Here is a 27,076-nt window from a genome sequence, read left to right as displayed (position 1 = left end):
TAGAACGAGGGTTTATCCCTGGCATTCGGGGGCCTGGAGTTTTGGATGAGGATTTTTGGGAATGGAGGGATGACCCCAAGTTTATTCCCCCGCCCCCCAAAAAAAAAAAAAGGATTTGTGCATCCAGAGGGGTTTGGATCACCAGGAATGACGGAAACCCCAAAATTCCAAGACCAGGAGCCAAAATTCCTTCGTTTTTTCGGGATAAAACGTGGGATCCCCCCAAATTCCTCATCCAGGGGGAAAGCAGAGCTCCGGGGGTTTGGGATCATCCCCGGAATTGGGGGAAATGTGGGAATTTTTGGGGTTTCTGTCATTCCCCATCATCCAAACCCAAATCCCCAAAAAATCCTCTTCCAAGGCTCGGCTTTTCCCGGGATCCCCAATTCCAGGGATCATCCCGGGGCTTTGTTTTTCCCCTCGTTCCATCCCCCAAAAAAAGAAGGAATTTTGGCTGGAATTAGGGGGTGACAGCGACACCCCCAAATCCCATTTTTTCTTTGGGATAGAATTTTCTCCCCCCTACTCCTCTTCCCAAAAATCCTCATCCAGGGGGAAAGCAGCGCTCAGGGGGTTTGGGATCATCCCTGGAATTGGGGGAAATGCGGCAATTATTGGGGTTTCTATCATTTCCCATTATCCAACCCCAAATCCCATTTTTTCTTTGGGATAGAACCTTCTCCCCCCCCACTCCTCTTCCCAAAACTCCTCATCCGAGGGGCAAGCGGCGCTCCGGGGCTTTGGGATCATCCCTGGAATTCGGGATCCCGGGAGAAGCGGAGCCTTGGCTCGCTCCTTATCAGCGCCGAGCCCAAACAATTCCCCGGGCGCGCGGCTCCGCGGCTCCTGCCGGGATAAACAATTCCCAAAAATCCGCCGGGAACGCTCACCCCGAGCCGCGGCACCCCGGAAATGACGGGAACGCGCTCGGGGGGCGCCCTTGGAATTCCAAAGGGGGCGGGGGAGAGGGGGTGGGAGCCGGGCTCGTTCCCAGCGGGATATAACCCCGGGCTGAAGCGGCGCGCCGGCAGTTCCAGGGATTTTCCGGGATGCTCTCCCAAATCCGCCTCCTCCTGGCGCTGCTCTGCGCGGCCCCCGCGGCGGCGGCGCCTCCTCCGTGGGAGCGGGCGTGGAGCGATCCCAATCCCGGGCTGTGGGGGGATGAGCGGCCGCATTCCCGGCCGCATTCCCGGGCGCCGGTGGAGGTGCAGTGCCAGGAGGCGCGGCTGGAGGTCACCGTGCACCGGGACCTGTTCGGGAACGGGCGCCTGGTCAGCGCCGCCGAGCTCAGCCTGGGCCCCGCCGCCTGCAAACATTCCCGCCTGGATCCGTCCCAAAAAACCGTCACCTTCAGCGCCGGCCTGCACGAGTGCGGCAGCACCGTCCAGGTGAGTCCCGCCTCTCGTCCCGGCATTCCCGCCGGGATTCCCGCCGGGAGCGGCTCCCGGGATCGTGCGGATTCCCGAGTCCTTGTTCCGATCCCGGGATTCCCACCTGGAGCGGCTCCCGGGTCCGTGCAAATCCCAGATTTAAGGGAGATCCAGGTGAGTCCCTGTTCCCATCCTGGGATTCCCACCTGGAGCGGCTCCCGCGGTGTCGGGGGAGATCCAGGTGAGTGAGTCCCTGTTCCCATCCCGAAATTCCCACCGGGAGCGTCTCCCGGGATTGTGCGGATTCCCGGGCTTGAGTCCCGTTCCCATCCCGGGATTCCGCTCCTATCCCGGGATTCCCACCTGGACCAGATCCCGGGTCCATGCAAATCCCAGATTTAACGGAGATCCAGGTGAGTCCCTGTTCCCATCCGGAAATTCCCACCAGGAGCGGCTCCCGCGGTGTCGGGAGAGATCCAGGTGAGTCCCGTCCGGATCCCGGGATTCCCACCCAGAGCAGCTCCCGGGATCGTGCGGATTCCCGAGTCCTTGTCCCGATCCCGGGATCCCGCCCGAAGCGGCTCCAAGAGATCCCGCGGTGTCGGGAGAGATCCAGGTGAGTCCCGTTCCCATCCCGAAATTCCCACCTGGAGCGGCTCCCGCGGTTGTCTGGGGAGATCCAGGTGAGTCCTGTCCCGATCCCGGAATTCCCACCGGGAGCGGCTCCTGGGATCGTGCGGATTCCCGGGTTTGAGTCCCGTCCCGATCCCGGAATTCCCACCGGGAGCGGCTCCCGGGTCCGTGCAATTCCCAGGTTTAAGGCAGGTCCAGGTGAGTCCCGTTCCCATCCCAGGATCTCTCCCGGGGAATCGCGGGATGTGGGGGGATCCGGGTGAGTCCTGTCCCGATCCCGCAATTCCCAACTGGAGTGGCTCCGGGGCCGCGTCTGTTCCCGGTTTTACGGAGATCCAGGGGCCGGATCCGGGAAAATTCCCGGGGAAGGAGAAGCCGGGATTTCCTGGGAATCTGAGCGTTTTTTCTACAGCTTTTCCCCATTCCTCTGGGAAAAGCCCCCTTTCCCTCGAGTTTAATTCAACTCCCTGAAAACTGAGATTTTTCCATCCGTTTTCCGTTTTCCATCCCATTTTCCCCCTCCCCCCCCATTTCCCCTTTTCCATCCCTTTTCCCCTTTTTCACCCATTTTCACCCTTTTCCATCCCTTTTTCCCCATTTCCATGGATTCCCCCAGCATTCCCTGCCAGCCCAGTGGTGCTACTGGGATGAGGGGTGGCCTCTCCCATGGAATTCCTCACTTTTATTCCCAAATCACCCCAAATCCCCAATTTCTTGGAATTCCCGCCCACCCTGCTGATATCCCTGACCAGAGACTCACAGAATTCCCGGATTTCATTCCCAGATTCCCTCATTCCTTCCAATTCCCTCTCACTCCACACTGATGAACCCTTTTCCCACAGAATTCCCGGATTTCATTCCCAGATTCCCTCAATTCCTCCAATTCCCTCTCACTCGACACTGAGGAACCCTTTTCCTCCGGAATTCCCAGATTTCATTCCCAGATTCCTTCATTCCTTCCAATTCCCTCTCACTCGACACTGAGGAAACCTTTTCCCACTGAATGCCCAGTTTTCATTCCCAGATTCCCTCATTTCTTCCAATTCTCTCTCACTCAGCACTGAGGAACCCTTTTCCCCCGGAATTCCCGGATTTCATTCCAAGATTCCCTCAATTCCTCCAATTCTCTCTCACTCCACACTGAGGAACCCTTTTCCCACAGAATTCCCAGATTTCATTCCCAGATTCCTTCATTCCTTCCAATTCTCTCTCACTCGACACTGAGGAACCCTTTTCCCACTGAATTCCCAGTTTTCATTCCCAGATTCCCTCATTTCTTCCAATTCTCTCTCACTCGGCACTGATGTATCCTTTTCCCCCGGAATTCCCGGATTTCATTCCCAGGTCACTCCCGATTCCCTGATTTACCGGACGCTCCTGAGCTACGATCCCAGCCCCGGCAGCAACCCGGCCATCGTGCGCAGCGACCCAGCCGTCATTCCCATCGAGTGCCACTATCCCAGGTTTTCCTGGATCCCATCCCGTGTTCCTGGCATTGCCAGGAATCCCATTCCCATCCCAGCATTCCCACGAATCCTATTTCCATACCAGATCCCATCCTGCCTTCCCGGCATTCCCAGGAATCCCATTCCCATCCCGGATCCCATCCCGTGTTCCCAGCACTCCCAGGAATCCCATTCCCATCCCAGCATTCCCAGGAATCCCATTCCCATCCAGGGATCCCATCCCATATTCCCACTGTCCCCATTCCCAGTGTCCCTATTGCCATTTCCGATTCCCTTTTCCAGGTGAGATAATGCCACCAGTGTCCCCATTCCTGTCCCAATATCCCCATGCCCAGTGTCCCATTTCCTTTTCCAGGCAGGATAACATCTCCAGTGGCTCCCCATTCCCAGTGTCCCATTCCCAGTTTCCCCATTTCCATCCCAATGTCCCCATTCTTGTTCCAGTGTCCCATTCCTGTCCCATTTTCCCCATTCCCATTCCCAGTGTCCCCATTCCTGTCCCAATATCCCCATGCCCAGAGTCCCCAACCCCATCCCAGTGTCCCATTCCCTTTTCCCAGTGGGATAACGTCTCCAGTGGCTCCCCATTTCCAGTGCCCCATTCCCAGTGTCCCTTTCCCGATCCCACTCCCTTTTCCAGGCGGGATAATGTCTCCAGTGTCCCATTCCCAATCCCATTCCCGATCTTGTTCCCAACCCCATTCCCTTTTCCAGGTGGGATAACATCTCCAGCGGTTCCCCATTCCCAGTGTCCTATTCCCAATCCCATTCCCAACCCCGTTCCCTGTTCACGGCAGGATAATGTCTCCAGTGTCCCATTCTTAGTGTCCCATTCCCAATCCCATTTCCGACCCCATTCCCGATCCTGTTTCCCATCCTGTTCCCGATCCCATTCCCGACCCCATTCCCTGTTCCAGGTGGGATAGCATTCCCAGTGCCCCATTCCCAATCCCATTCCCGATCCCGTTCCCTGTTCCAGGCGGGATAACATCTCCAGTGTCCCATTCCCAGTGTCCTGATCCCGTTCCTGATCCCATTCCTGGCCCCATTCCCTATTCCAGGCGGGATAACGTCTCCAGTGGCTCCATCCGTCCCACCTGGGCTCCCTTCAACTCCGCGCTGGCCTCCCAGGAGAAGCTCCTCTTCTCTCTGCGCCTCATGAACGGTGTGGGATCGGGATTTTCCCGCCCTTTCCCCCCTTTCCTGTCCCTTTCCCACCCCTTTTCCCATTTTGGAACCACTTTGGGGTTGATCCCGCTGGATTTTCCAGAGGACTGGAGCTCCGAGCAGGATTTCTTAGGGTTTCCCTATTCCCATCCCTTTTTCCCTTTTGGGACCACTTTGGGGTTGATCCCGTGGGATTTTCCGTAGGATTGGAGCTCAGAGAGGGATTTTTTGGGATTCCCCCTTTCCCATCCCTTTCCCCCTTTTGGGATCCCTTTGGGGTTGATCCCATGGGGTTTTCCAGAGGACTGGAGCTCGGAGCTGGATTTTTGGGATTTCCCCCTTTCCCATCCCTTTTTTCATTTTGGGGTCACTTTGGGGTTGATCCTGTGGGGTTTTCCAGAGGACTGGAGCTCGGAGCGGGATTTCTCGGCGTTCCGCCTGGGGGACGTGCTGAACATCCAGGCTGAGGTGGGCGCCCACAGCCACGTCCCGCTGAGGCTCTTTGTCGACTCCTGCGTGGCCACCCTGGGCCCCGGCGCGGGCAACGAGCCCCACTACGCCATCATCGACTTCAACGGGTGCGCCGGGACATCTGGGGACATCTGGGGACGATTGGGGACATTTGGGGACATCTGGGGATGCTTTGGGGTCATGGGGAGGGTGGCAGCTCATCCCACCCCACTACACCATCACCAACTTCAATGGGTGCACTGGGCATGGCTGGGGACATCTGGGGACATCTGGGGACATTTGGGGATGTTTGGGGACATTTGGGGACATCTGGGGACATTTGGGGACGTCTGGGGACATCTGGGGACATTTGGGGATGTTTGGGGACATTTGGGGACATCTGGGGACATTTGGGGACGTCTGGGGACATCTGGGGACATTTGGGGATGTTTGGGGACATTTGGGGACATCTGGGAACATTTGGGGACGTCTGGGGACATCTGGGGACATTTGGGGATGTTTGGGGACATTTGGGGATATTTGGGGATGATTTGGGATAATTTGGGGACATTTTAGGACAATTTGGGGGGAGGGTCACGGTCAGGGAGTGGTGACTCCTCGTGCCATCCCACTGCTCCTTCATCAACTTCAACGGGGCAGTTTGGGGACATTTGGAGACATCTGGGGACATCTGGGGACTCTTTGGGGTCTGGGACACAGTCGAGGGTGGTGACACCTCACTGCGCCATCGGTGACTTCAGCGGGTGGGTTGGGGATGTCTGGGGACAATTTGGGGTCAGAGACACCGTCAGGGGTGGTGACACCTCGTCCCTCCTCACTGCTCCCGGTGACTTCGGGGACATTTGGGGAAGTTTGGGGACATTTAGGGTTGTATTTGGGTCAGGGGGAGGGTGGCTCCCCATCCTGCCCCACTACGCCCTCATCAACTTCAACAGGTGAGTTTGGGGACATCTGGGGACATTTGGGGACAATGTGGGGTCTGGGGGACACCCACAGAGTGGTGACACTGTCCCCTGGGTGTGACCCTATCCCCATGGCTGTGACCCCGCTGTCCCCGAGGTGTGACCCTGCTGTCCCCACAGCTGCCTGGTGGACGGGCGCTCCGATGCCACCAGCTCGGCCTTTGTCACCCCGCGGCCGCGGCAGGACGTGCTGCGCTTCCAGATCGACGCCTTCCGCTTCGCCGGCGACCCGCGCAGCCTGGTAACGCCCCGGGGACACCGCGGGGACACCACGGGGACACCCGCTGTCCCCAGCCCCTGCCGGTGGCCCCGCGGTGTCCCCAGCAGTGTCCCCTGGTGCAGATCTACATCACGTGTCACCTGAAGGTGACGCCGGCCGAGCAGAGCCCGGACGCGCTGAACAAGGCCTGCTCCTTCAGCAAGGCGCGCAACACGTGAGTGGCACCTCCCCAGTGTCACCTCCCCGGTGTCACCTCCGTGTGGCACCTGAACAGTGGCACCTCCCCGGTGTCACCTCCCCGGTGTCACTTCCCCCATGGCACCTCTGTGGTGTGACCTCCCTGGTGTCATGTCCACGCTGTCACCTCCCTGGTGGCACCTCTCTGGTGTCACCTCCCTCGTGTCACCTCCCCAGTGTCACCTCTGTGGTGTCACCTCCCCGGTGGCACCTCCCTGGTGTCACCTGCCCACCCCGCTGGCAGCGGCTGACGGTGTCACCTCCCCGTGCAGCTGGGCGCCCGTGGAGGGGACAAGGGACATCTGCAGCTGCTGCGAGCGGGGCAACTGCGGCCAGCGGCCACCAGAGCCCTGGGACGGCCACCGCTACCGAAGACACGACGGGCACGGTGAGGGGACAGCCAGGGGACACTGGGGATACCAGGGACAGGGGGACACGGGGACATCATGGGGACAGTGGGGACAGAGGGACAAGAGGACAGGGGGACATCAGGGACAGTGGGACGGGGGACATGGGGACAGTGGGACAGGGGACATCATGGGGACAGTGGGACATGGGGACATGGGGACCATGGGGGTGGGGTGATCCCTCCTCACTGTCCCCATGTCCCTCACTGTCCCCGCTGTCCCCAGGTGCCACCTCTGAAGCCGACGTTGTCATCGGTCCCGTGCTGTTTGCGAGTGCCCAGCATGGCCAGCGCCCCGAGGGCCACCAGGGTGAGTCCCTCAGGTGACACCGGTGACACTGTGACACCGGGTGACACCGGGTGACGCCGGGTGACAATCCCCACTCCCCTCCGTGTCACTCGGTGTCCCTTCGCAGGCGCAGTGACACCGCTGGCCGTGGGGACAGCGCTGGCCTGCGCGGTGGCCGCCGTGGCTGCGGCCGGAGCCGCACTGGCCATTGGCCTCAGGCGCTGGAATTCCCGATAAAGCCCGGAACGAGCAACGGAAATCCCGAAAAATCCCAAAAGGACCAACAGAAATCCCAGTAAACCCCGGAATGAGCAATGGAAATCCCAAAAAAATCCCACAAGGATCGATGGAAAACCCAATAAATCTCAAGGACCAACAGAAATCCCAATAAACTCTGGAATGACCGACAGAAATCCCTACAAATCCCACAAGGATCAACAGAAATCCCAATAAATCCCAAAAGGACTGAAGGAAATCCCAATAAATCACACAAGGATCAACAGAAATCCCAGTAAATCCCACAAGGATTGAAGTAAATCCCAATAAATCCCACAAGGATCAATGGAAATCCCAGTAAATCCCGCAAGGAGCCGCGGTGTCCGAGGGGTCACTCTGGAGGGGAATCCCGGGAATGGGGCGAGGCGGGTGAGCAGACCCGTCCCAGTGTCCCCAATCCCGTCCCAGTGTCCCCTATCCCACTGTCCCTCTTCCCATTCCCAGTGTCCCCATTCCCAATGTCCCCAATCCCAGTGTCCCCATTCCATCCCAGTGTCCCTATTCCCTTCCCAGTGTCCCCATTCCCAGTGTCCCCATCCTAATGTCCCTAGTCCCGGTGTCCACATCCCATTCCCAGTGTCCCCATTCCCATCCCAGTGTCCCCATCCTAATGTCCTTAGTCCCATTCCCAATGTCCCCATTCCCAATGTCCCCATCCCATTCCCAGTGTCCCCATTCCCATCCCAGTGTCCCCATTCCCAGTGTCCCCCTCCTAATGTCCCTAGTCCCAGTGTCCCCAGTCCCATTCCAAGTGTCCCCATTCCCATCCCAGTGTCTCCATTCCCAGTGTCCCCCTTCCCATCCCAATGTCCCCATTCCAGTCCCAATGTCCCTGTTCCCACTGTCCCCAATCCCGTCCCGATGTCCCCATTCCAGTCCCAATGTCCCCATCTCATTCCCACTGTTCCAAATCCCATCCCGATGTCCCCATTCCCGACATCCCCATCTCATTCCCAGTGTTCCCAATCCCAATGTCCGCAATCCCATTCCCAGTGTCCCCATTCCCATCCCAATGTCCCCAATCCCATTCCCAATGTCCCCATCCCATTCCCACTGTCCCCATTCCCAACCCCGTTCCCAGCCCAAAAATTCCTAAATCCCAACTTCCGCTCTCTCCGGCTTTAGAAAATGCAGGAAACCAGAAAAATTCCCTAAAAAAAAAATTATGGGATTTCCCTCCCCAAATTCCCAGAGCTGTTTCCTTCCCCCCTTTTGGGGACATTCCCAAAAATCCCCAAGGATTTGTAGGATCACGAGGATTTTATGGAGCATTTTGGGGTCCCTGCTTTGATTCCAGCCTTGGATTCCCTCGGGAAATGGGGGAAAAACGGGAAAAAACGGGAAAATTCGGGATAAAAACAATTCCAAAGAGTCCTCGTGGCTTCCCCGCTTTTTATTGGGAAATGGGGGAATTTTGGGAACGCAGCGGAACCACCTTGGGAGCTTCCCGGGAAAGGGGACGGGCGACGTTCCTGGCATTTGGCTGCCGTCAGGATCTGCGGGAAACGGGAAAAATCTCAGAAAATTCCGTGGGAAATAGGGAAAATCCCAATTCCTGCCCCAAATCCCAAAAAATTCCATGGGAAAGGAGGAAATTCCCAACTTCCATCCCAAATTCCAGAAAATCCCATGGGAAAGGAGGAAAATCCCAAATCCCAAAAAATCCCGTGGAAAAGGAGGGAAATACCAATTGCTGCCCCAAATCCCAGAAAATTCTGTGGGAAAGGAGGAAAAACCCAATTCCCACCCCAAATCCTGGAAAATTCCATGGAAAAGGAGGAAAAAAACAACCCCAAATGGGAAAATCCCATAATATTCCATGGAAAATGAAGAAAATCCTAATTCCTGCCCCAAATCCCAGAAAATTCCACGGAAAAAGAGGAAAATGGGCAAATACCATAAAATGGGCAAATCCCATAAAATTCCATGGAAAACGGGGAAATTCCAAAATCCCACCCCAAATCCTGAAAAATTCTATGGAAAATGAGCAAAATCCCAATTCCAACCCCAAATTTCAGAAAATTCTGTGGTAAAGAAGGAAAAAACCAATCCCAAATGGGAAAATCCCAGAAAATTCCGTGGGAAATGGGGAAATCCCAATTCCTGCTCCAAATCCCAAAAAACTTCCATGGAAAAGGAGCAAAATCCCAATTCCCACCCCAAATCCTGGAAAATTCCTTGGAAAAGGAGGAAAAAACCAACCCCAAATGGGAAAATCCCATAAAATTCCATGGAACATGAGGAAAATCCCTATTCTCACCCCAAATCCCAGAAAATCCCATGGGTAATTTGGAAAACCCCAAATCCTGATTTTTTTTTTTCCTGACCTTCACCACCAAAAAAGGCCCAGAAAAAAGGGAAAAAGGCGGGAAAAAGTGGGGGAAATGGGAAAAGAGGGGGAAATGGGGCAAAAACGGGAAATTTGGGATGGGATTTTTTAGGGTCAGGGCTGTTTTGGGGTCAGGGTTTTTGGGATCAGGGTTTTTAGGGTCGCTCTGGGGCCATACTGGGCAAGGCAGCAGTTGGGATGTTTTAGGATGGGATTTTTAGGGTCAGGACTGTTTTGGGATCAGGGCTGTTTTAGGATCAGGGATGTTTTGGGATCAGGGCTGTTTTAGGATCAGGGATTTTTGGGATCAGGGCTGTTTTGGGATCAGGGCTGTTTTAGGATCAGGGATTTTTGGGATCAGGGCTGTTTTGGGGTCAGGGCTGTTTTGGGGTCAGGGCTGTTTTAGGATCAGGGATGTTTTGGGATCAGGGCTGTTTTGGGGTCGGGGCTGTTTTAGGATCAGGGATGTTTTGGGATCAGGGCTGTTTTGGGGTCAGGGCTGTTTTGGGGTCAGGGCTGTTTTGGGATCAGGGTTTTTAGGATCAGGGATGTTTTGGGATCAGGGCTGTTTTAGCATCAGGGATTTTTGGGATCAGGGCTGTTTTGGGGTCAGGGCTGTTTTGGGGTCGGGGCTGTTTTAGGATCAGGGATGTTTTGGGATCAGGGCTGTTTTGGGGTCAGGGCTGTTTTGGGGTCAGGGCTGTTTTAGGATCAGGGATTTTTGGGATCAGGGCTGTTTTAGCATCAGGGATTTTTGGGATCAGGGCTGTTTTGGGGTGAGGGCTGTTTTGGGGTCAAGGATGTTAGTGTCAGGGATTTTTGGGATCAGGGCAGTTTTAGGATCAAGGATTTTTGGGATCAGGGCTGTTTTGGGGTCAGGGTTCTTAGGGTCAGGGCTGTTTTGGGGTCAGGGATGTTAGGGTCAGGGATTTTTGGGATCAGGGCTGTTTTGGGGTCAGGGTTTTTAGGGTCAGGGCTGTTTTGGGGTCAGGGATGTTAGGATCAGGGATTTTTGGGATCAGGGATTTTTGGGGTCAGGGCTGTTTTGGGGTCAGGGCTGTTTTGGGATCAGGGCTGTTTTGGGGTCCGGGTTTTTAGGGTCAGGGCTGTTTTGGGGTCAGGGATGTTAGGGTCAGGGATTTTTGGGATCAGGGATTTTTGGGGTCAGGGCTGTTTTGGGGTCAGGGCTGTTTTGGGATCAGGGCTGTTTTGGGGTCCGGGTTTTTAGGATCAGGGCTGTTTTGGGGTCAGGGATGTTAGGGTCAGGGATTTTTGGGATCAGGGCTGTTTTGGGGTCAGGGTTTTTAGGGTCAGGGCTGTTTTGGGGTCAGGGATGTTTTGGGATCAGGGCTGTTTTGGGGTCAGGGTTTTTAGGATCAGGGATGTTTTGGGATCAGGGCAGTTTTAGGATCAAGGATTTTTGGGATCAGGGCTGTTTTGGGGTGAGGGCTGTTTTGGGGTCAAGGATGTTAGTGTCAGGGATTTTTGGGATCAGGGCAGTTTTAGGATCAAGGATTTTAGGGATCAGGGCTGTTTTGGGGTCAGGGTTCTTAGGGTCAGGGCTGTTTTGGGGTCAGGGATGTTAGGGTCAGGGATTTTTGGGATCAGGGCTGTTTTGGGGTCAGGGTTTTTAGGGTCAGGGATGTTAGGATCAGGGATTTTTGGGATCAGGGATTTTTGGGGTCAGGGCTGTTTTGGGGTCAGGGCTGTTTTGGGATCAGGGCTGTTTTGGGGTCCGGGTTTTTAGGATCAGGGCTGTTTTGGGGTCAGGGATGTTAGGGTCAGGGATTTTTGGGATTAGGGCTGTTTTGGGGTCAGGGTTTTTAGGGTCAGGGCTGTTTTGGGGTCCGGGATGTTTTGGGATCAGGGCTGTTTTGGGGTCAGGGTTTTTAGGATCAGGGATGTTTTGGGATCAGGGCTGTTTTAGCATCAGGGATTTTTGGGATCAGGGCTGTTTTGGGGTGAGGGCTGTTTTGGGGTCAAGGATGTTAGTGTCAGGGATTTTTGGGATCAGGGCAGTTTTAGGATCAAGGATTTTTGGGATCAGGGCTGTTTTGGGGTGAGGGCTGTTTTGGGGTCAGGGTTTTTAGGATCAGGGATGTTTTGGGATCAGGGCTGTTTTAGCATCAGGGATTTTTGGGATCAGGGCTGTTTTGGGGTGAGGGCTGTTTTGGGGTCAAGGATGTTAGTGTCAGGGATTTTTGGGATCAGGGCAGTTTTAGGATCAAGGATTTTTGGGATCAGGGCTGTTTTGGGGTCAGGGTTCTTAGGGTCAGGGCTGTTTTGGGGTCAGGGATGTTAGGGTCAGGGATTTTTGGGATCAGGGCTGTTTTGGGGTCAGGGTTTTTAGGGTCAGGGCTGTTTTGGGGTCAGGGCTGTTTTGGGATCAGGGCTGTTTTGGGGTCCGGGTTTTTAGGGTCAGGGCTGTTTTGGGGTCAGGGATGTTAGGGTCAGGGATTTTTGGGATCAGGGCTGTTTTGGGGTCAGGGTTTTTAGGGTCAGGGATTTTTGGGATCAGGGATTTTTGGGGTCAGGGCTGTTTTGGGGTCAGGGCTGTTTTGGGATCAGGGCTGTTTTGGGGTCCGGGTTTTTAGGGTCAGGGCTGTTTTGGGGTCAGGGATGTTAGGGTCAGGGATTTTTGGGATCAGGGCTGTTTTGGGGTCAGGGTTTTTAGGGTCAGGGCTGTTTTGGGGTGAGGGCTGTTTTGGGATCAGGGCTGTTTTGGGGTCAGGGTTTTTAGGGTCAGGGCTGTTTTGGGGTCAGGGATGTTAGGGTCAGGGATTTTTGGGATCAGGGCTGTTTTGGGGTCAGGGTTTTTAGGGTCAGGGCTGTTTTGGGGTCAGGGATGTTAGGGTCAGGGCTGTTTTGGGATCAGGGCTGTTTTGGGATCAGGGCTGTTTTGGGATCAGGGTTTTTAGGGTCAGGGCTGTTTTGGGATCAGGACTGTTTTGGGATCAGGGCTGTTTTGGGGTCAGGGTTTTTAGGGCCGTACTGGGCCAGGCGGCAGTTGGAGGCGGCGGCGAAGCGCCCGCTGTAGTGGATGTGGCAGCGCACGACGTTGTTGGTGAAATCCGACTCCAGCACGGAATATTTGGGGTTCACCTGCACCTGCAGGACCCCGGAAAGGGAAAATCCCAAAAAAATAGATTTTAAAAAGCCCCAAAATCCAGAGGGAAACGGGAAAAATCCGGAAAATCCCCCAGGGGTGGGAAATCTGGAATCGGGATTTTCCACCCCAAAATGTCCCCAATGTCCCCCAATCCCCCCAATGTCCCCAACGTCCCCAATGTCCCCAAGTGTCCCAAGTGTCCGCAACATCCCCAGTGTCCCCAATGTCCCCAGTGTCCCAATTGTCCCCAATGTCCCCGAAGTCCCCAATGTCCCCAAGTGTCCCCAATGTCCCCGGTCTCCCCGAAGTCCCCAGGTGTCCCAAGTGTCCCCAGCATCCCCAGGTGTCCCCAACATCCCCAGTGTCCCCAACGTCCCCAATGTCCCCAAGTGTCCCAATTGTCCCCAATGTCCCCGAAGTCCCCAACATCCCCAATGTCCCCAGTGTCCCCAAGTGTCCCAATTGTCCCCAGTTGTCCCCAATGTCCCCAGTGTCCCCAGTGTCCCCAAGTGTCCCAAGTGTCCCCAATCCCCCTGGTCTCCCCAGTGTCCCCGGTGTCCCCAATGTCCCTGGTGTCCCCAATGCCCCCGGGTCTCCCCAATGTCCCCCGTGTCCCCAGTGTTCCCAGTGTCCCCAATGTCCCCAATGTCCCCAACATCCCCAATGTCCCCAATGTCCCCAGTGTCCCCAATGTCCCCACTCCCCCCAACGTCCCCAATGTCCCCAAGTGTCCCAATTGTCCCCAATGTCCCTGAAGTCCCCAATATCCCCAACGTCCCCAATGCCCCAAAGTGTCCCAATTGTCCCCAATGTCCCCGAAGTCCCCAATATCCCCAATTGTCCCCAGTGTCCCAATTGTCCCCAGTTGTCCCCAATGTCCCCAGTGTCCCCGGTGTCCCCAAGTGTCCCAAGTGTCCCCAATCCCCCTTGTCTCCCCAATGTCCCCGGTGTCCCCAGTGTTCCCAGTGTCCCCAATGTCCCCAGTGTCCCCAACATCCCCAATGTCCCCAATGTCCCCACTCCCCCCAACATCCCCAATGTCCCCAATGTCCCCAGTGTCCCCAATGTCCCCAATGTCCCCAGTGTCCCCAATGTCTCCAATGTCCCCAGTGTCCCCAATGTCCCCAATGTCCCAAATGTCCACACTCCCCCCAACATCCCCAATGTCCCCAATGTCCCCACTCCCCCCAACATCCCCAATGTCCCCAATGTCCCCAATGTCCCCACTCCCCCCAACATCCCCAATGTCCCCAATGTCCCCAGTGTCCCCAATGTCCCCAATGTCCCCAGTGTCCCCAATGTCTCCAATGTCCCCAGTGTCCCCAATGTCCCCAATGTCCCAAATGTCCACACTCCCCCCAACATCCCCAATGTCCCCAATGTCCCCAGTGTCCCCAATGTCCCCAATGTCCCCAGTGTCCCCAATGTCTCCAATGTCCCCAGTGTCCCCAATGTCCCCAATGTCCCAAATGTCCCCACTCCCCCCAACATCCCCAATGTCCCCACTCCCCCCAACATCCCCAATGTCCCCAATGTCCCCAGTGTCCCCAATGTCTCCAATGTCCCCAGTGTCCCCAATGTCCCCAATGTCCCCAATGTCCCCAGTGTCCCCAATGTCCCTAGTGTCCCCAATGTCCCCATTCCCCCCAATATCCCCAGTGTCCCCAATGTCCCCAGTGTCCCCAGTGTCCCCAATGCCCCCAATGTCCCCAGTGTCCCCAATGCCCCCAATGTCCCCAGTGTCCCTGGTGTCCCACCTTGAGGACATAGTTCCCCGGGGGGACGTCGGTGATGTCGATCCACTGGCAGTCGATGTCGGCGTTGTACGTGTCGTAACAGCCCGGGGACAGCCCCTGGGAACGGGGAATTGGGGTCAGAAATGGGGAAATTGGGGAATATGGGGAAATTGGGGGAAAAAATGGGGAAAATTTAAAATGGGAAAAAAGGGGGAAAAGGGGAAAAAAATGGGGAAAAATGGAGGGAAATGGGTGAAAAAGGGACCCCTCGGGTGTCGTAACAGCCCAGGGAGAGACCCTGAAAATGGGGAAAAATGGGGTGAGAACTGGGGAAATTGGGCAAAAATGGGGTGAGAACTGGGGAAATTGGGCAGAATTGGGGTGAGAACTGGGGAAATTGGGCAAAAATGGGGGGATATTTTAAAAATTGGGAAAAAAGGGAGAAAAAACCTAAGAAAAGAAGAGGATAAAAGGGGAAAAATGGGGAAAATCAGGGGAAAGGGACCCCTTGGGTGTTGTAACAGCCCAGGGAGAGGCCATGGGAACAAGGAAATTGGGGTGAGAAATGGGGAAATTGGGCAAAAATGGGGGAAAATTTAAAAATGGGGGGGAAAGCGTGAAAAAAGGGAGGAAAAAAGAGAGAAAAAACCTTTAAAAATGGGGGGAAAAGGAAAAAAGTGGGAAAAATGGGGGAAATAAGGGAACCCGTAGGGGTTGTAACAGCCCAGGGAGAAATCCTAAAAATGGGGAAAAATGGGGTGAGAAATGAGGAAATTGGGAAAAAATGGGGAAAATTTAAAAATGTGGAAAAAAAGTTAAAAAATTGGGAAAAAAGGAGGGAAAATTGGGATAAATGGGGGGAAATGGGGAGAAAGGGACCCCTTGGGTGTCGTAACAGCCCAGGGAGAGACCCTGAAAATGGGTAAAAATGGGGTGAGAACTGGGGAAATTGGGCATAAATTGGGGGAAAGAATTTTTAAAATGGAAAAAAATGGGAAAAAAGGGAGAAAAAAACTAAAAATATGGGGGGAAATAGGGAAAAAGGGGAGCAAAAGGGGGAAATAGGGAGAAAAATGGGAGAAAAGAGGACAAAAAAGGGACAAAAAGGGATAAAAAAGGGCAGAAAGGGGACAGACTGAGCAAAAAGGGACAAAAAGGGACAGAAGTGACAAGGGCCATTGTCCTGCGGTGTCACCTGGGTGTGGGCAGTGCAGGTGTAGTGCCAAAAATGGGGACAAAAGGGACAAAAAAGGGACAAAAGGGGACTTAAAGAGAGAAAAAAGGGGACAAAAAGAGGACAAAAAGGACAGAAAGGGACAAAAAAATGACAGAAGTGACAAGGGCCATTGTCCCTGTGGTGTCACCTGGGCGTGGGCAGTGCAGGTGCAGTGCCACAAATGGGGACAAAAAGGGACCCAAAAGGGACAGAAAGGGCGAGAAAAAGGGACAAAAGGGGACAAAAAAGGGACAAAAAGAGACAGAAGTGACAAGGGCCATTGTCCCCGAGTGTCACCTGGGTGTGGGCAGTGCAGGCGTAGCGCTTGAGGTGGCCGAAGTCGCAGGTGGTGTCCTCCAGGCAGAAGCTGGCCTTGTGTCCCTCGGCCACCCGGCGGCCCGAGGTGACATCCAGCAGGTCGTAGTGGCTGAACTCCGCCATGCTGTGGTAGTGCCTGGGGACATGGGGACACCGTGGGGACACCAGGGGGACACCAGGGGGACACCGTGGGGACACCGTGGGGACACCGTGGGGACATTCTGGGGACATTCAGAGGACAATCAGGACAATCAGGGGACCACACAGGGGACACTTAGGGGACAGTCAAGGGGACAGTCAGGGGACACTCAAGGGACACTCAGGAGACACTCTGGGGGACACTCAGGTGACATCCAGCAGGTCGTAGTGGCTGAACTCCACCATGCTGTGATAGCACCTGGGGACATGGGGACACCGTGGGGACACCAGGGGGACACCATGGGGACAGGCTGGGGGGTGGACTGGGGACAGTGAGGAACACCATGGGGATACTCTTGCGGACCCTCTGGAGACACTTTTGGGATATTCAGAGGACAATCGGGACACTCAAGGGACATTCAGGGGACACTCAGGTGACATCCAGCAGGTCGTAGTGACTGAACTCCACCATGCTGTGGTAGTGCCTGGGGACATGGGGGACACCGTGGGGGACACCCGTGGGGACACCAGAGGACACCAGGGGACACCAGGGGGACACCAGGGGACAGGTTGGGGACAGGCTGGGGACATTCAGAGGACAATCAGGACAAGCAGGGGACAATCAATGGGATAATCAGGGGGGCACTCAGGGGACACTCAGGGGACAGCCAGGGGACACTCTGGGGACACTCAGGGGACAGCCAGGGGACACCCAGGGGACAGCAGGGACAGCCAGGGGACACTCTGGGGACACTCAGGGGACAGCCAGGGGACAGCCAGGGGACAGCAGAGACAGCCAGGGGACACTCTGGGGACACTCAGGGGGACACCCAGGGGACAGCAGGGACAGCCAGGGGGACACTCTGGGGACAGCCAGGGGACACCCAGGGGACAGCAGGGACAGCCAGGGGACACTCAGGGGACACCCAGGGGACACTCAGGGGTGTCACAATGGGGATGTCCCCACCCTTTAGCGGGTGCGTGGAGAGGGGACATCAGTGCAGGGGCACGGTGGGTGGCAGCTCCTGCCTTGGGGACAGTCACTGTGGCAGAGGGGACATTAACTCCGGAGCACAGTGGCTTTGGGGACAAGGAAGGTGACACCAACCCCAACAAAACCCCAAAAATGACACAAAATTGGGGGAAACCCCACGGGAAAGCCTCAGAACTGTCACCAGAGGGGGCTGGTGGAAGGGACAAGGCTGGGGACACTCACTGGTGGCAGCTGTGCCACCACCACCAACGCAGTGGCCTTGGGGACATTAACTCCGGGGAGCATGGTGGCTTTGGGGACAAAGAGCTCAAGGAAGGTGACACCAACCCCTCATATCCAGACCTCAAAGCAACGTCATCGAACGGGGAAATGGCACTGAAATGCCACCCAGAGGGAGGGGACAGGCTGGGGACAAGGCTGGGGACACTCACCGGTGGCAGCTGTGTCACTGCCACCATCATGGATGGTGGCTTTGGGGACAAAGAGTGGAAGGAAGACTCCAAAACGAAGCCACCAAATGGGGAAATGTCACCAAACTGCCACCAAAGTCCTTGGAGCTGCCACCTGGGGGTGGGCTGAGGCTGGGGACCCCTGGGGACACTCACCGGTGGCAGCTGTGCCACGCTGGCATCACAGTGGCTTTGGGGACAAAAAGCCCAAAGAAGGTGACACCACACACCAAGGTCCTAAAGCAAAGCCACCAAGCGCTGAAATGCCACTTGGAGCTGCCACCAGGGGCTGGGCTGAGGTTGGGGACCCCAGGGGACACTCACAGGTGGCAGCTGTGCCACTGTCACCATCACGGATGGTGGCTTTGGGGGACAAAGAGCTGAAGGACGATTCCCCCTTGTGAAGACCCCAAAACAAAGCCACCAAATCGCGAAATGCCACTGAAACGCCATCCAAAGCTGCCCCAGAGGGAGGGGACAGGCTGGGGACAGCTGGGGACACTCACCGGTGGCAGCTGTGCCACGAATGCTGGCTTTGGGAACAAAGAGCTGAAGGACAATTCCCCTTTATGAAGACCCCAAAACGAAGCAAACCAAACGGGGAAATGTCACCAAACTGCCACCAAAGCCCTTGGAGCTGCCACTTGGGGCTGGGGACACCTGGGGGACACTCACAGGTGGCAGCAGTGCCACCATCACGGATGGTGGCTTTGGGGACAAAAAGCTGAAGGATGACCCCAGAACGAAGCCACCAAACGGGGAAATGCCACTGAAACGCCACCCAAAGGTGCCCCCAGAGGGAGGGGACACCTGGGGACAGCTGGGGACACTCACTGGTGGCAGCTGTGCCACTGCCAGCGGTGGCGGGGCTGGCTGGGCAGGAAGTCGGCCGTGCCCTGGTTCTTGACGCGCTGCGGGAAGCGCAGCAGCACCCGCACGTCGTAGTCGGTGGCCTCGGCCGCGTACGCCGTGCTGGGGACAGGGACAGGGACAGGGACAGGGACAGGCTGGCACTGGTGGCACAGGTGGCAGTGGTGGCACTGCCGCTGGCCCCGCCCTTCAGGAGGAATTCCCTTTTCTCTGGGAATTTCTTCCCGTGGGAAAAGAAGGGAATAAAGAGAGGAAAATCTGGGCTGGTTCCCGGAGCCTTTTCCACCTTTTCCTTCTTTTCCTTTTCCTTTTCCTTTTCCTTTTTCCTTTTTTCCTTTTTCTTTTCCTTTTCCTTTTCCCTTTTCCTTTTCCTTTTCCTTTTCCCTTTTCCTTTTCCTTCCCTTCCTGCCTCTCCCCTCCCCCCTCCGCCCTTCCCTCTTCCCCTTCCTTTTCACCCTTTTTCTTCCCCCTTTTCCCCCTTTTTTCTTCCTCCTTTCCCCCCCTTTTCCCCTTTTTCTTCACCCTTTTTTTCTCTTTTCCCCCCTTTTTTTCTTCCCCCTTCCCCCCCCATAATTTTCCCCCCCTTTTTCCCTTCCCCTTCCCTCTCCTCCACCCTTCACTTCCCTCTTCCCTTTCCCTTTTTTCCTTTCCCCCTTTCCCCCCTTTTCCCCTTTTCCTCTTTCCTTTTCCTTTCCCCTGCCCTCTCTCCCATCTTTCCCTTTCCCCCTTTTCCCCTTCCCTCCCCTCCCCCTCCCCCATCAGCACCCCCCCCTTCTCCACCTGTCCCTCTCCCCCACGGTGTATCCCCACTTCCCCCAATCCCTGGAACCCTCTCCCCTTGGGTATCCCCAATCTCCCCTCAATCCCATGAACCCTCTCCCCCGGGGTATCCCCCTCTCCCCTCATCCCAGGGTTCCCCTCTCTCCCCTCACTTCACCCCCATCTCCCCAATCCAAGCATTCCCCTCTTTCCCACCCTCTCTCCATCTCCCCCATCCCCTCCCCCTCCCTCTCCCCCCCATCCCCTCCCCCTTTGTCCCCACTTTCCCTCATCCCAGAATTCCCGTTGTCCCCATCTCCCCTCATCCCAGGATCCCTCTCTCCCCTCACTCCACTCCATCTCCTCCCATCCCCTCCTTCCCAAAATTTCCCCATCTCCCCTCATCCCAAGCCCCCCCCTCCCCCCTCCCTCCCCCCTTTTCTCCCCACATCCCCCCGACCCCAGAGCGCTCCCATTCCCAGGAATCCTCCCTCTCCCATTCCCAGGAATTCCCTCCCTCTTCCATTCCCAGGAATTCTCTCCCATTTTGGGGAATCCATGTCTCCCATCCCCATATCCCATATCTATACCGTGTCCCGTATGCCGTGTCCCGTATCCCGTATCCCATATCCCGTATTCTGTATCCCGTGTTCCGTATCCTGTATCCCGGATCCTGTGTCTAGTGTCCTGTATTCCGTATCCCATGTCCCGTGTCCCGTATTCCGTATCCCATATCCCGTATCCCATATCCCATATCCCGTATCCAGTATCCCATATCCCATATCTCATATCCTGTATCCTGTGTCCCATATCCCGTATCCCATATCTTGAGTCTCATATCCCGTTTCCCATATCCCATATCCCATATCCCATATCCCGAGTCCCATATCCCGTTTCCCATTTCCCATATCCTGTATCCCATATCCCGAGTCCCATATCCTGTATCCCGTTTCCCATATCCCGTATCCCATATCCCGCGTCCCGTGTCCCGTGTCCCGCGTCCCACCTGGCCAGGCAGCGCTCCTCGGCGGCGCAGCGCAGCGAGTACAGGTGCGCTCTCTGCACGTACGTCGAGGCCTGCACGTAGCTGGGGTCCGGCACCAGGTCCGGGAGACCTGCGGGAAACGGGATCGGGATTGGGATCAGGGAAATCTGGGATCAGATCCAGGAGATCTGCTGGGAAATGGGATCGGTATTGGGATTGAGAGTGGGGAAATCCGGGATCAGATCTGGGAGACTTGCTGGGAAACGTGATCGGGACTGGGGAAATGGGATCAGATCCAGGAAACCTGCCAGGAAATGGGATCGGGATTGGGGAAATGGGATCAGGTTTGGGAGACCTGCCAGGAAATGGGATCGGGACTGGGGAAATGGGATCAGGTCTGGGAGATCTGTTGGGAAATTGGGATTGGGATCGGGAAATCTGGGATCAGATCAGGGAAACCTGCTGGGAAATGGGATTGGGATTGGGAACAGGGATTGGGGAACAGGGACTGGGGACAGGGATTGGGTACATCCAGGATCAGGTCTGGGGGACCTGAGAGACCACAGGGACATCCCTGGGGACAGGGACTGGGGGACAGGGGAAATCCCCTGGGACTGGGGACAAGGACATCTCTTGGGACTGGGGATGCAGCTTCTGGAGGCCTGGACACATCTGGGATCTGGGTCTGAGCACAGGGACATCCCTGGGGACAGGAACTGGGGACACGGGATCTGGGAATGACCATGGGGACATCCCTGGGGACAGCGACTGGAGCCACGTTTTTCCCTGGTTTTCCCCATTTCCCCCCATTTTTCCCTGTTTCCCCCAGTTTTTCCCCATTTTCCACTGTTTTTCCACATTTTTTCCCTGTTAATCCCTGTTTTTTCCTTTTTTATCCCAATTTCCCCCCCCATTTTCATCCATTTCCCCCCATTTTTCCCTATTTTTCCCTGGTTTCCCCTTTTTCCCCGGTCTTCAATTTTCCCCATTTTCCCCCATTCCCCCCATGTTCCCCAGTTTTCCCCATTTTTCCCCAGTTCCCCCAATTTTCCCCCATTTCCCCTCATTTTCCCTATTTTCCCTGTTTTTCCGTGGTTTCCCCCCATGTTTCCCCATTTCCCCCCATTTTCCACCATTTTTCCCGTTTCCCCCCATTTTTCCTTGGAAAGGAGAACAATGCCTCCTTGTTTCTGGGCCTGCCTTCCCGGGAGGGATCACGTCATTCCTTTGGAGCTCATTTCCTGCCCCATTCCCGCTGATGTAATTCCCGGGGGGACCCAAAAAAAAAAAAAACGGGAGAGCTCGGAAAAAAACTTCTCCCCCATCCCTTAAAAAAAAATTCCTAACAAAAAAAAAAAAAAAAAAAAAAAAAAAAGAAAAAAAAAAAAAAAAAAACACGGAAAACCACCCCGGGCTGGCCAAGGCAAAGTTTTCCATCCTTTCAGGATTTTTTTTCCCTCCCTGCTGTTGTTTATTCCAAGGAATTCTTGGAAGCTCTGGAGTGAAATCCGACTCCTGGACCAACGGGAGTTTTATGGGGATTTGGATTTTCCCCTTTCCTGCTGGATTCTGCCCTGGGATGGCCTCGTTGTTTTTATAGGATCTCAGGCTCCTTTTTGGGGTCAAACCTCTGGAATTCACGGGATATTGGGATTCCCACCTCTGGAATTGTCCCCGTCCCACCCCACATTCCGGGGTGTTTTGCTGAGGCTTCCCAAAAATCCAGGGAAAATCGGCCCTGGATTGGGACAATCCCAGTGGGAAAAGGCTTTTGGTTTTCCTGCCCCAGCCCCTCGGTCACCCCCGGGAGCTGCCAGAGGAGATTTCCGTCTGTTCCTGGGGAAAATTGGGATCACGGGCCCTGTTTGTGCAGGTGTACAGGATCAGCAGAAAAATCCCACAGGGAGAAACCCATGGAAAAGCAGCAGCAAGGGAGGCCGGGAGCTGAGGGAATGGGAATGGGGAGACCCGGAGAGACAGAGGGAATTCCGGCTTCCCATCCCATCAATCCAATCCAATGCCGTTCCCAATCCTAATTCCAATTCCATTCACAATCCCAATCCCATTCCAATCTCAATCCCAATTCCAATCCCAATCCCAATCCCAATCCCTATCCCATCCCATCCTATCCCATTCCCAATTTCAATCTCAATCCCAATTCCAATTCCATTCACAATCCCAACCCCATCCCATCAATCCCAATCCCATCCCAATCCCAATTCCAATCCCATCCCATCCTATCCCAATCCTATCAATCCCATCCCATCCCATCCCATCCCATCCCATCCCATCCCATCAATCCCCGTCCCAATAATCCCAATGCCATCCCAATTCCAATCCCATCCCAATCCCAATCCCAATTCAATCCTATCCCCATCCCATTCCATCAGTCCCATCCCAACCATCCCAATCCCAATCCCAATCCTAATCCCATGCCATCCCCATGGAATCCCGGGATTCCCAGTCCCCGGAACCACCCCCAATCCCAAATCTGACCCCATGAAAGGGAGACTTTCCTGGAATTCCAACACCTCCCGGCCCTTCCGGGGCTGACACCAAACTCTCGCTTGGTGGGGACCCAAATTCCCAGCACCCAATGGAATTCCCAAATCCCACTTTCTTTCCAAAACCAACCCTGAGGGGACCCAATCCATGGGGCCAGGGGGGAAAACCCTCCTGGAAATGGGATCGGCCTTGGGATCAGGGTTGGGAAACCACTGGGGATGGGATCAGGGCTGGGATCAGGAGATCTCCAGAAACCCCTGGAGATGGGTTTGGGGTCAGGAGTAGGATGAGGAACCCCCTGGAGATTGGATCAGGGTTGGGGTCACAGTTGGGAAACTTATGGAGATGGGAACAGGGTCAGGATTGGGGTGAGGAACCCCCGGAGATGGGATCAGAATCAGGATTGGGATGAGGAACCCCAGGAAGCGGGGATCTGGGCAGGGATGGGAGCCAGGAAGATTTGGAGATGCGATCTGGATTGGGATCGGGGTGAGGAACCCCTGGAGATGGGAACGGGGTTGGGATTGGGATGAAGAAATCCCTGGAGATGGGATCGGAGATCAAGAATCCCCCGGAGAGGAGATCCAGGTGGGGGTTGGAATGAGGAGCCCCTTGGAGATGGGATCAGGGTCAGGATTGGGATGAGGAACACCTGGAGATGGGATCAGGATGAAGAAACCCCCTGGAAATGGGATCAGGGTTGGGATCAGGGTAGGGAAAATTTTTGGGGTCGGGAGCCCCCTTCCCTTCCCTTCCCTTCCCTTCCCTCCCTTCCCTTCCCTTCCCTTCCCTTCCCTTCCCTTCCCTTCCCTTCCCTTCCCTTCCCTTCCCTTCCCTTCCTTCCCTTCCCTTCCCTTCCCTTCCCTTCCCTTCCCTTCCCTTCCCTTCCCTTCCCTTCCCTTCCCTTCCCTTCCCTTCCCTTCCCTTCCCTTCCCTTCCCTTCCCTTCCCTTCCCTTCCCTTCCCTTCCCTTCCCTTCCCTTCCCTTCCCCCTGGAGCTGCTCCCATCTCTCCCACCTCTGGATCAGGCCTGGAATTTTCCCAACGCCTCTTCCCAGATTTCCCCAGGCCCCCATTCCCACAGAAACCCCGCTAATTCCCCCTAAAACCAGCAGGATTGGATTCCTTCCCTCATTAACCCCTGCCGGGGGCCGGGAATGCCGAACATTCCTGGCAGATCTGGCCGGGATTAGGAGGCTCCCGAGGAGCTTTGGCCGCAGAATTAACCATTAATAATTAATAATTAACAATTAACGCCAGATCCGGCACCAGCCATCGTTTGCTCCAATTAGAATCCCCAGGAGGTGACAGGGAGGTGGCAACATTCCCAAAACACGGCGAGTAACCCGGAATTTCACGGGATCAGCTGGATTCCTGGGAAATTTCTCCAGGAAAAGCAGGAAGCTCCAGGAATTTGGGTGTCCCAAATTCCCTGGCGGAGCCACCGGCACCTCAGGGCATCCTGGAAGGACATCCTGCCAACGGGGAATTTGGCCGGAATCTTTCCTGGGGAATTTGGCTGGAATCTTTGCCGGGTCATTGGCAGGGCAGCTGTCCTCGGGTGTCCCTCCAGAGCATTGGGAATTCCGGCATTCCCTGAAGATACCCCCGAATTCCTCCCATCCTTCACCCCCCACGTCCCACTCCCGGCTTCTTGTGCAATCCCAAAAATCCCCATTCCCGAGTTTTTCCCACAGCGTTCCCTCCCTGGCTGTGTAGGGCAGGGCAGGGCCCTTCCCACCACCCCAAATCCTCCGGGATGGCTTTTCCCAGAAAACTGGGATGGGGCTGGGCAGGGCACGGGCTCAGGCTGGGATGGGATTCCTGAGGGATGGACTGGGAACAGCTCCTGAGGGTTCAAGAACTCTTGGAAAGCTCAGCCCAAATCCACTGGATTTCATCGGGATGGGGAGGGCGTGACCCTGGAGCGATCCTGGAGTGACCCCAGAGTGACCCAGGAGTGACTGGAACACAGATCCATACGTCCTTCCCAAAAATCTGGGAATGGAGCGTGTGCCAGCCAGGATAACTGGGATCCAGCCCCTGCCCCATCCCAAATATCCCATGGATAACTGGGATCCAGCCCTGTCCCATCCCGGTGTGATCCCAAACCGCAGCACAAGAACATCCCATGGATGCAGGATGAGCTGGGACACGGCACGGCCCCACCCCACAAATTTGGGATTACCTGGGACGTGGCACAGCCCCATCCCAAAATTATGGGATTACCTGTGACAGACCCCAGGAATGACCTTGGACACGGCCTAGCCTCATCCCAAAATGATGGGATGCCCTGGGACACAGCACAGCCACATGCCAATCCCAGCCCCCCCGAGCGGGCCCTGCTCCTCCCCTCCCCATTCCCATCATTCCCAAACCCCCTCTGGCGAATCCCGGGAATTCCGCCCATCCCAAGGAAACCCCAAACTCACCGCGCGCGCCCCAAAGCTGGGCCTGTAGACGCTGCCCACGCTGAGCCGGGCTTGGCTGTCGGGCACCGCCTGTGGAATTTCGGGAATGAAGGGCTCGGGATGAGCGACCCCCAAAAGATTCGGGTGCCCGGAACGGCGGCTGCGCCTCCTGGGGCGGGAACTGCGCCCCAAATCCCAGATTTTCCATGGATCCCCAGCCCGGGCTGCGCCTCGGTATCGGCGTCATGGTACAGACTGTGGGAATAGCGGCGATCCAGCGGCACTCCCGCGGCTCCGTAGGGATGCGGCTCCTCCCCGAAATCCTCGGGAAGCGCGCGGGGCTGGAGCGGGAACGCCACTCCGGTCCCCTGTCCCATCGGTGTCCCCATTCCTGTCCCTATTCCTGTCCCCATCGGTGTCCCCATTCCTGCCCCCATAGGTGTCCCTATTCCTGTCCCCATCCCTGTCCCCATCGGTGTCCCTATTCCTGTCCCCATCCCTGTCCCCATCCCTGTCCCCACCGCCACTGCGCTCCGCGACGCGGGGACACCCTCGGGGCGCTCCCCGTGCGATGCCACCCCCGCGGCGACAAACGGCGGCTGTCCCGCCGAGGCGAAGGCGAACGACGACACCGCCACCCCCGAGGCTGTCGCGCCCGCCTGTCGCCCGCGCGCCGCTTGTCGCCGCTGTCCCCCCGCGCCGTCGCCCAGCGGCCCGTCCCGCCAGTTGGGCGGCACCTGGCCGAACCCGAAGGGATGTCGCGCTTGTCCCCGCACTGTCCCCGAGGCGGGGGCCCTGGCGGCGGACGCTGCCGGCTGTCCCCGCTGTCCCCGCGGTGCCCGCGGGTGCCCGCCAGCCACAGGCGGCTGCCCGCGGGCCGCTCCTGCCCGGGCGGGCACGAACTCGGCGCCGCTGTTGAGCAGGCTGTAGAGCCGCCCGTTGTTCTCCCACTGGATCAGCTGCCGCCACGGCTCCTGCGCCGCCGCCAGCAGCAGCAGCGCGGCCCAGAGCGCCCCCGCGCCGCCACAGCCCCGCCGCCATCGCCGCCGGCGGTCCCCGTGCCGCTGGCACCGCTGGTGGCACCGCTGGTGGCACCGCTGCTGCTGGCACCCCCGGCCGGGGCAGCGCCGCTCGGGCCCGTCCGCTCGGAGCGCGCCGGGAGCGCGGGGGCCGGCAGCGCCTCCGCCTCCGCCTCCTTTTCCTCCTCCTCCTCCTCCTCCTTTTCCTCCTCCTCCTCCTCTTTTTCCTTTTTTTTCCTCCTCCTTTTCCTCCTCCTCCTCCTCTTTCTCCTCTTTTCACTTCTCCTCCTTTTCCAAGCCTTCCTCCCTCCTCTTCCTCCTCCTCTCCTCCTCCTCTTTTTCCTCCTCCTCCTCCGACCCCGCCTCCTCCTCCTCTTTTTCCTCCTCCTCCTGCTGTCCCTCCTTCTCCCCCTTTTCCAAAACTTTCCTCTCACTGCCTCGTCTCCCTCCTCCTCTTTTTCCTTCTCCTCCTCCTTTTCCAAGCCTTCCTCCTCCTCCTCCCTTTTTCCTTCTCCCCCTTTTCCAAGCCTTCCTCGCTTTCCCTCCTCCTCCTCCAGGAGGAATTCTGCTGCAGTTCCGCGGGATTCTTTCCAAGGCTTCGCTCCCAGAGCGGATCCCGCATTCCGGAAGTGCATCCAGGCGGGAAAAAAACTTGGAATTTTCACTTTTCCCTAATTTTTTAACCCCGGGCTGACTCCCGGGGCGATTTTTGGGTGGAATTCCTGGGGATTCGGTGCCGGGA

General features: G+C 56.4%; 2 protein-coding genes across 3 annotated transcripts; one reads left to right on the top strand and one right to left on the bottom strand.

Moving 5' to 3' along the window:
- The first annotated feature begins 1,023 nt into the window (after positions 1 to 1,023).
- Positions 1,024 to 7,503, top strand: LOC137481587 (zona pellucida sperm-binding protein 3-like). Of its 2 annotated transcripts, XM_068203360.1 has the most exons (9): positions 1,024 to 1,388; positions 3,348 to 3,466; positions 4,531 to 4,634; positions 5,037 to 5,214; positions 6,190 to 6,310; positions 6,412 to 6,503; positions 6,799 to 6,914; positions 7,159 to 7,242; positions 7,349 to 7,503. In XM_068203360.1, exons 1-9 carry the CDS (start codon positions 1,050 to 1,052, stop codon positions 7,456 to 7,458), a joined length of 1,263 nt encoding a protein of 420 aa, XP_068059461.1. In that variant the 5' UTR covers positions 1,024 to 1,049; the 3' UTR covers positions 7,459 to 7,503. The 2 variants fall into 2 exon arrangements, with proteins under 2 accessions (XP_068059461.1, XP_068059462.1); XM_068203361.1 differs by lacking the exon at positions 3,348 to 3,466 and having other exon boundaries at positions 1,032 to 1,388.
- Positions 7,504 to 8,875: 1,372 nt separating this feature from the next.
- Positions 8,876 to 26,969, bottom strand: LOXL1 (lysyl oxidase like 1). Its single transcript, XM_068203668.1, has 9 exons — positions 26,769 to 26,969; positions 25,337 to 26,418; positions 20,666 to 20,675; positions 20,422 to 20,567; positions 18,621 to 18,758; positions 16,185 to 16,341; positions 14,693 to 14,788; positions 12,819 to 12,934; positions 8,876 to 8,993 (listed from the first exon to the last, which is right to left on the bottom strand). The coding sequence occupies exons 1-9, from the start codon at positions 26,967 to 26,969 to the stop codon at positions 8,987 to 8,989; spliced, it is 1,953 nt and encodes a 650-aa protein (XP_068059769.1). The 3' UTR covers positions 8,876 to 8,986.
- Between the last annotated feature and the right edge of the window lie 107 nt (positions 26,970 to 27,076).

The sequence above is a fragment of the Anomalospiza imberbis genome, chromosome 13 (genome assembly GCF_031753505.1).
Source record: "Anomalospiza imberbis isolate Cuckoo-Finch-1a 21T00152 chromosome 13, ASM3175350v1, whole genome shotgun sequence".
NCBI lineage: Eukaryota > Metazoa > Chordata > Aves > Passeriformes > Viduidae > Anomalospiza > Anomalospiza imberbis.
Note: the sequence above shows the minus strand (reverse complement) of the source record. Positions and strands in the feature narration are given on the sequence as shown.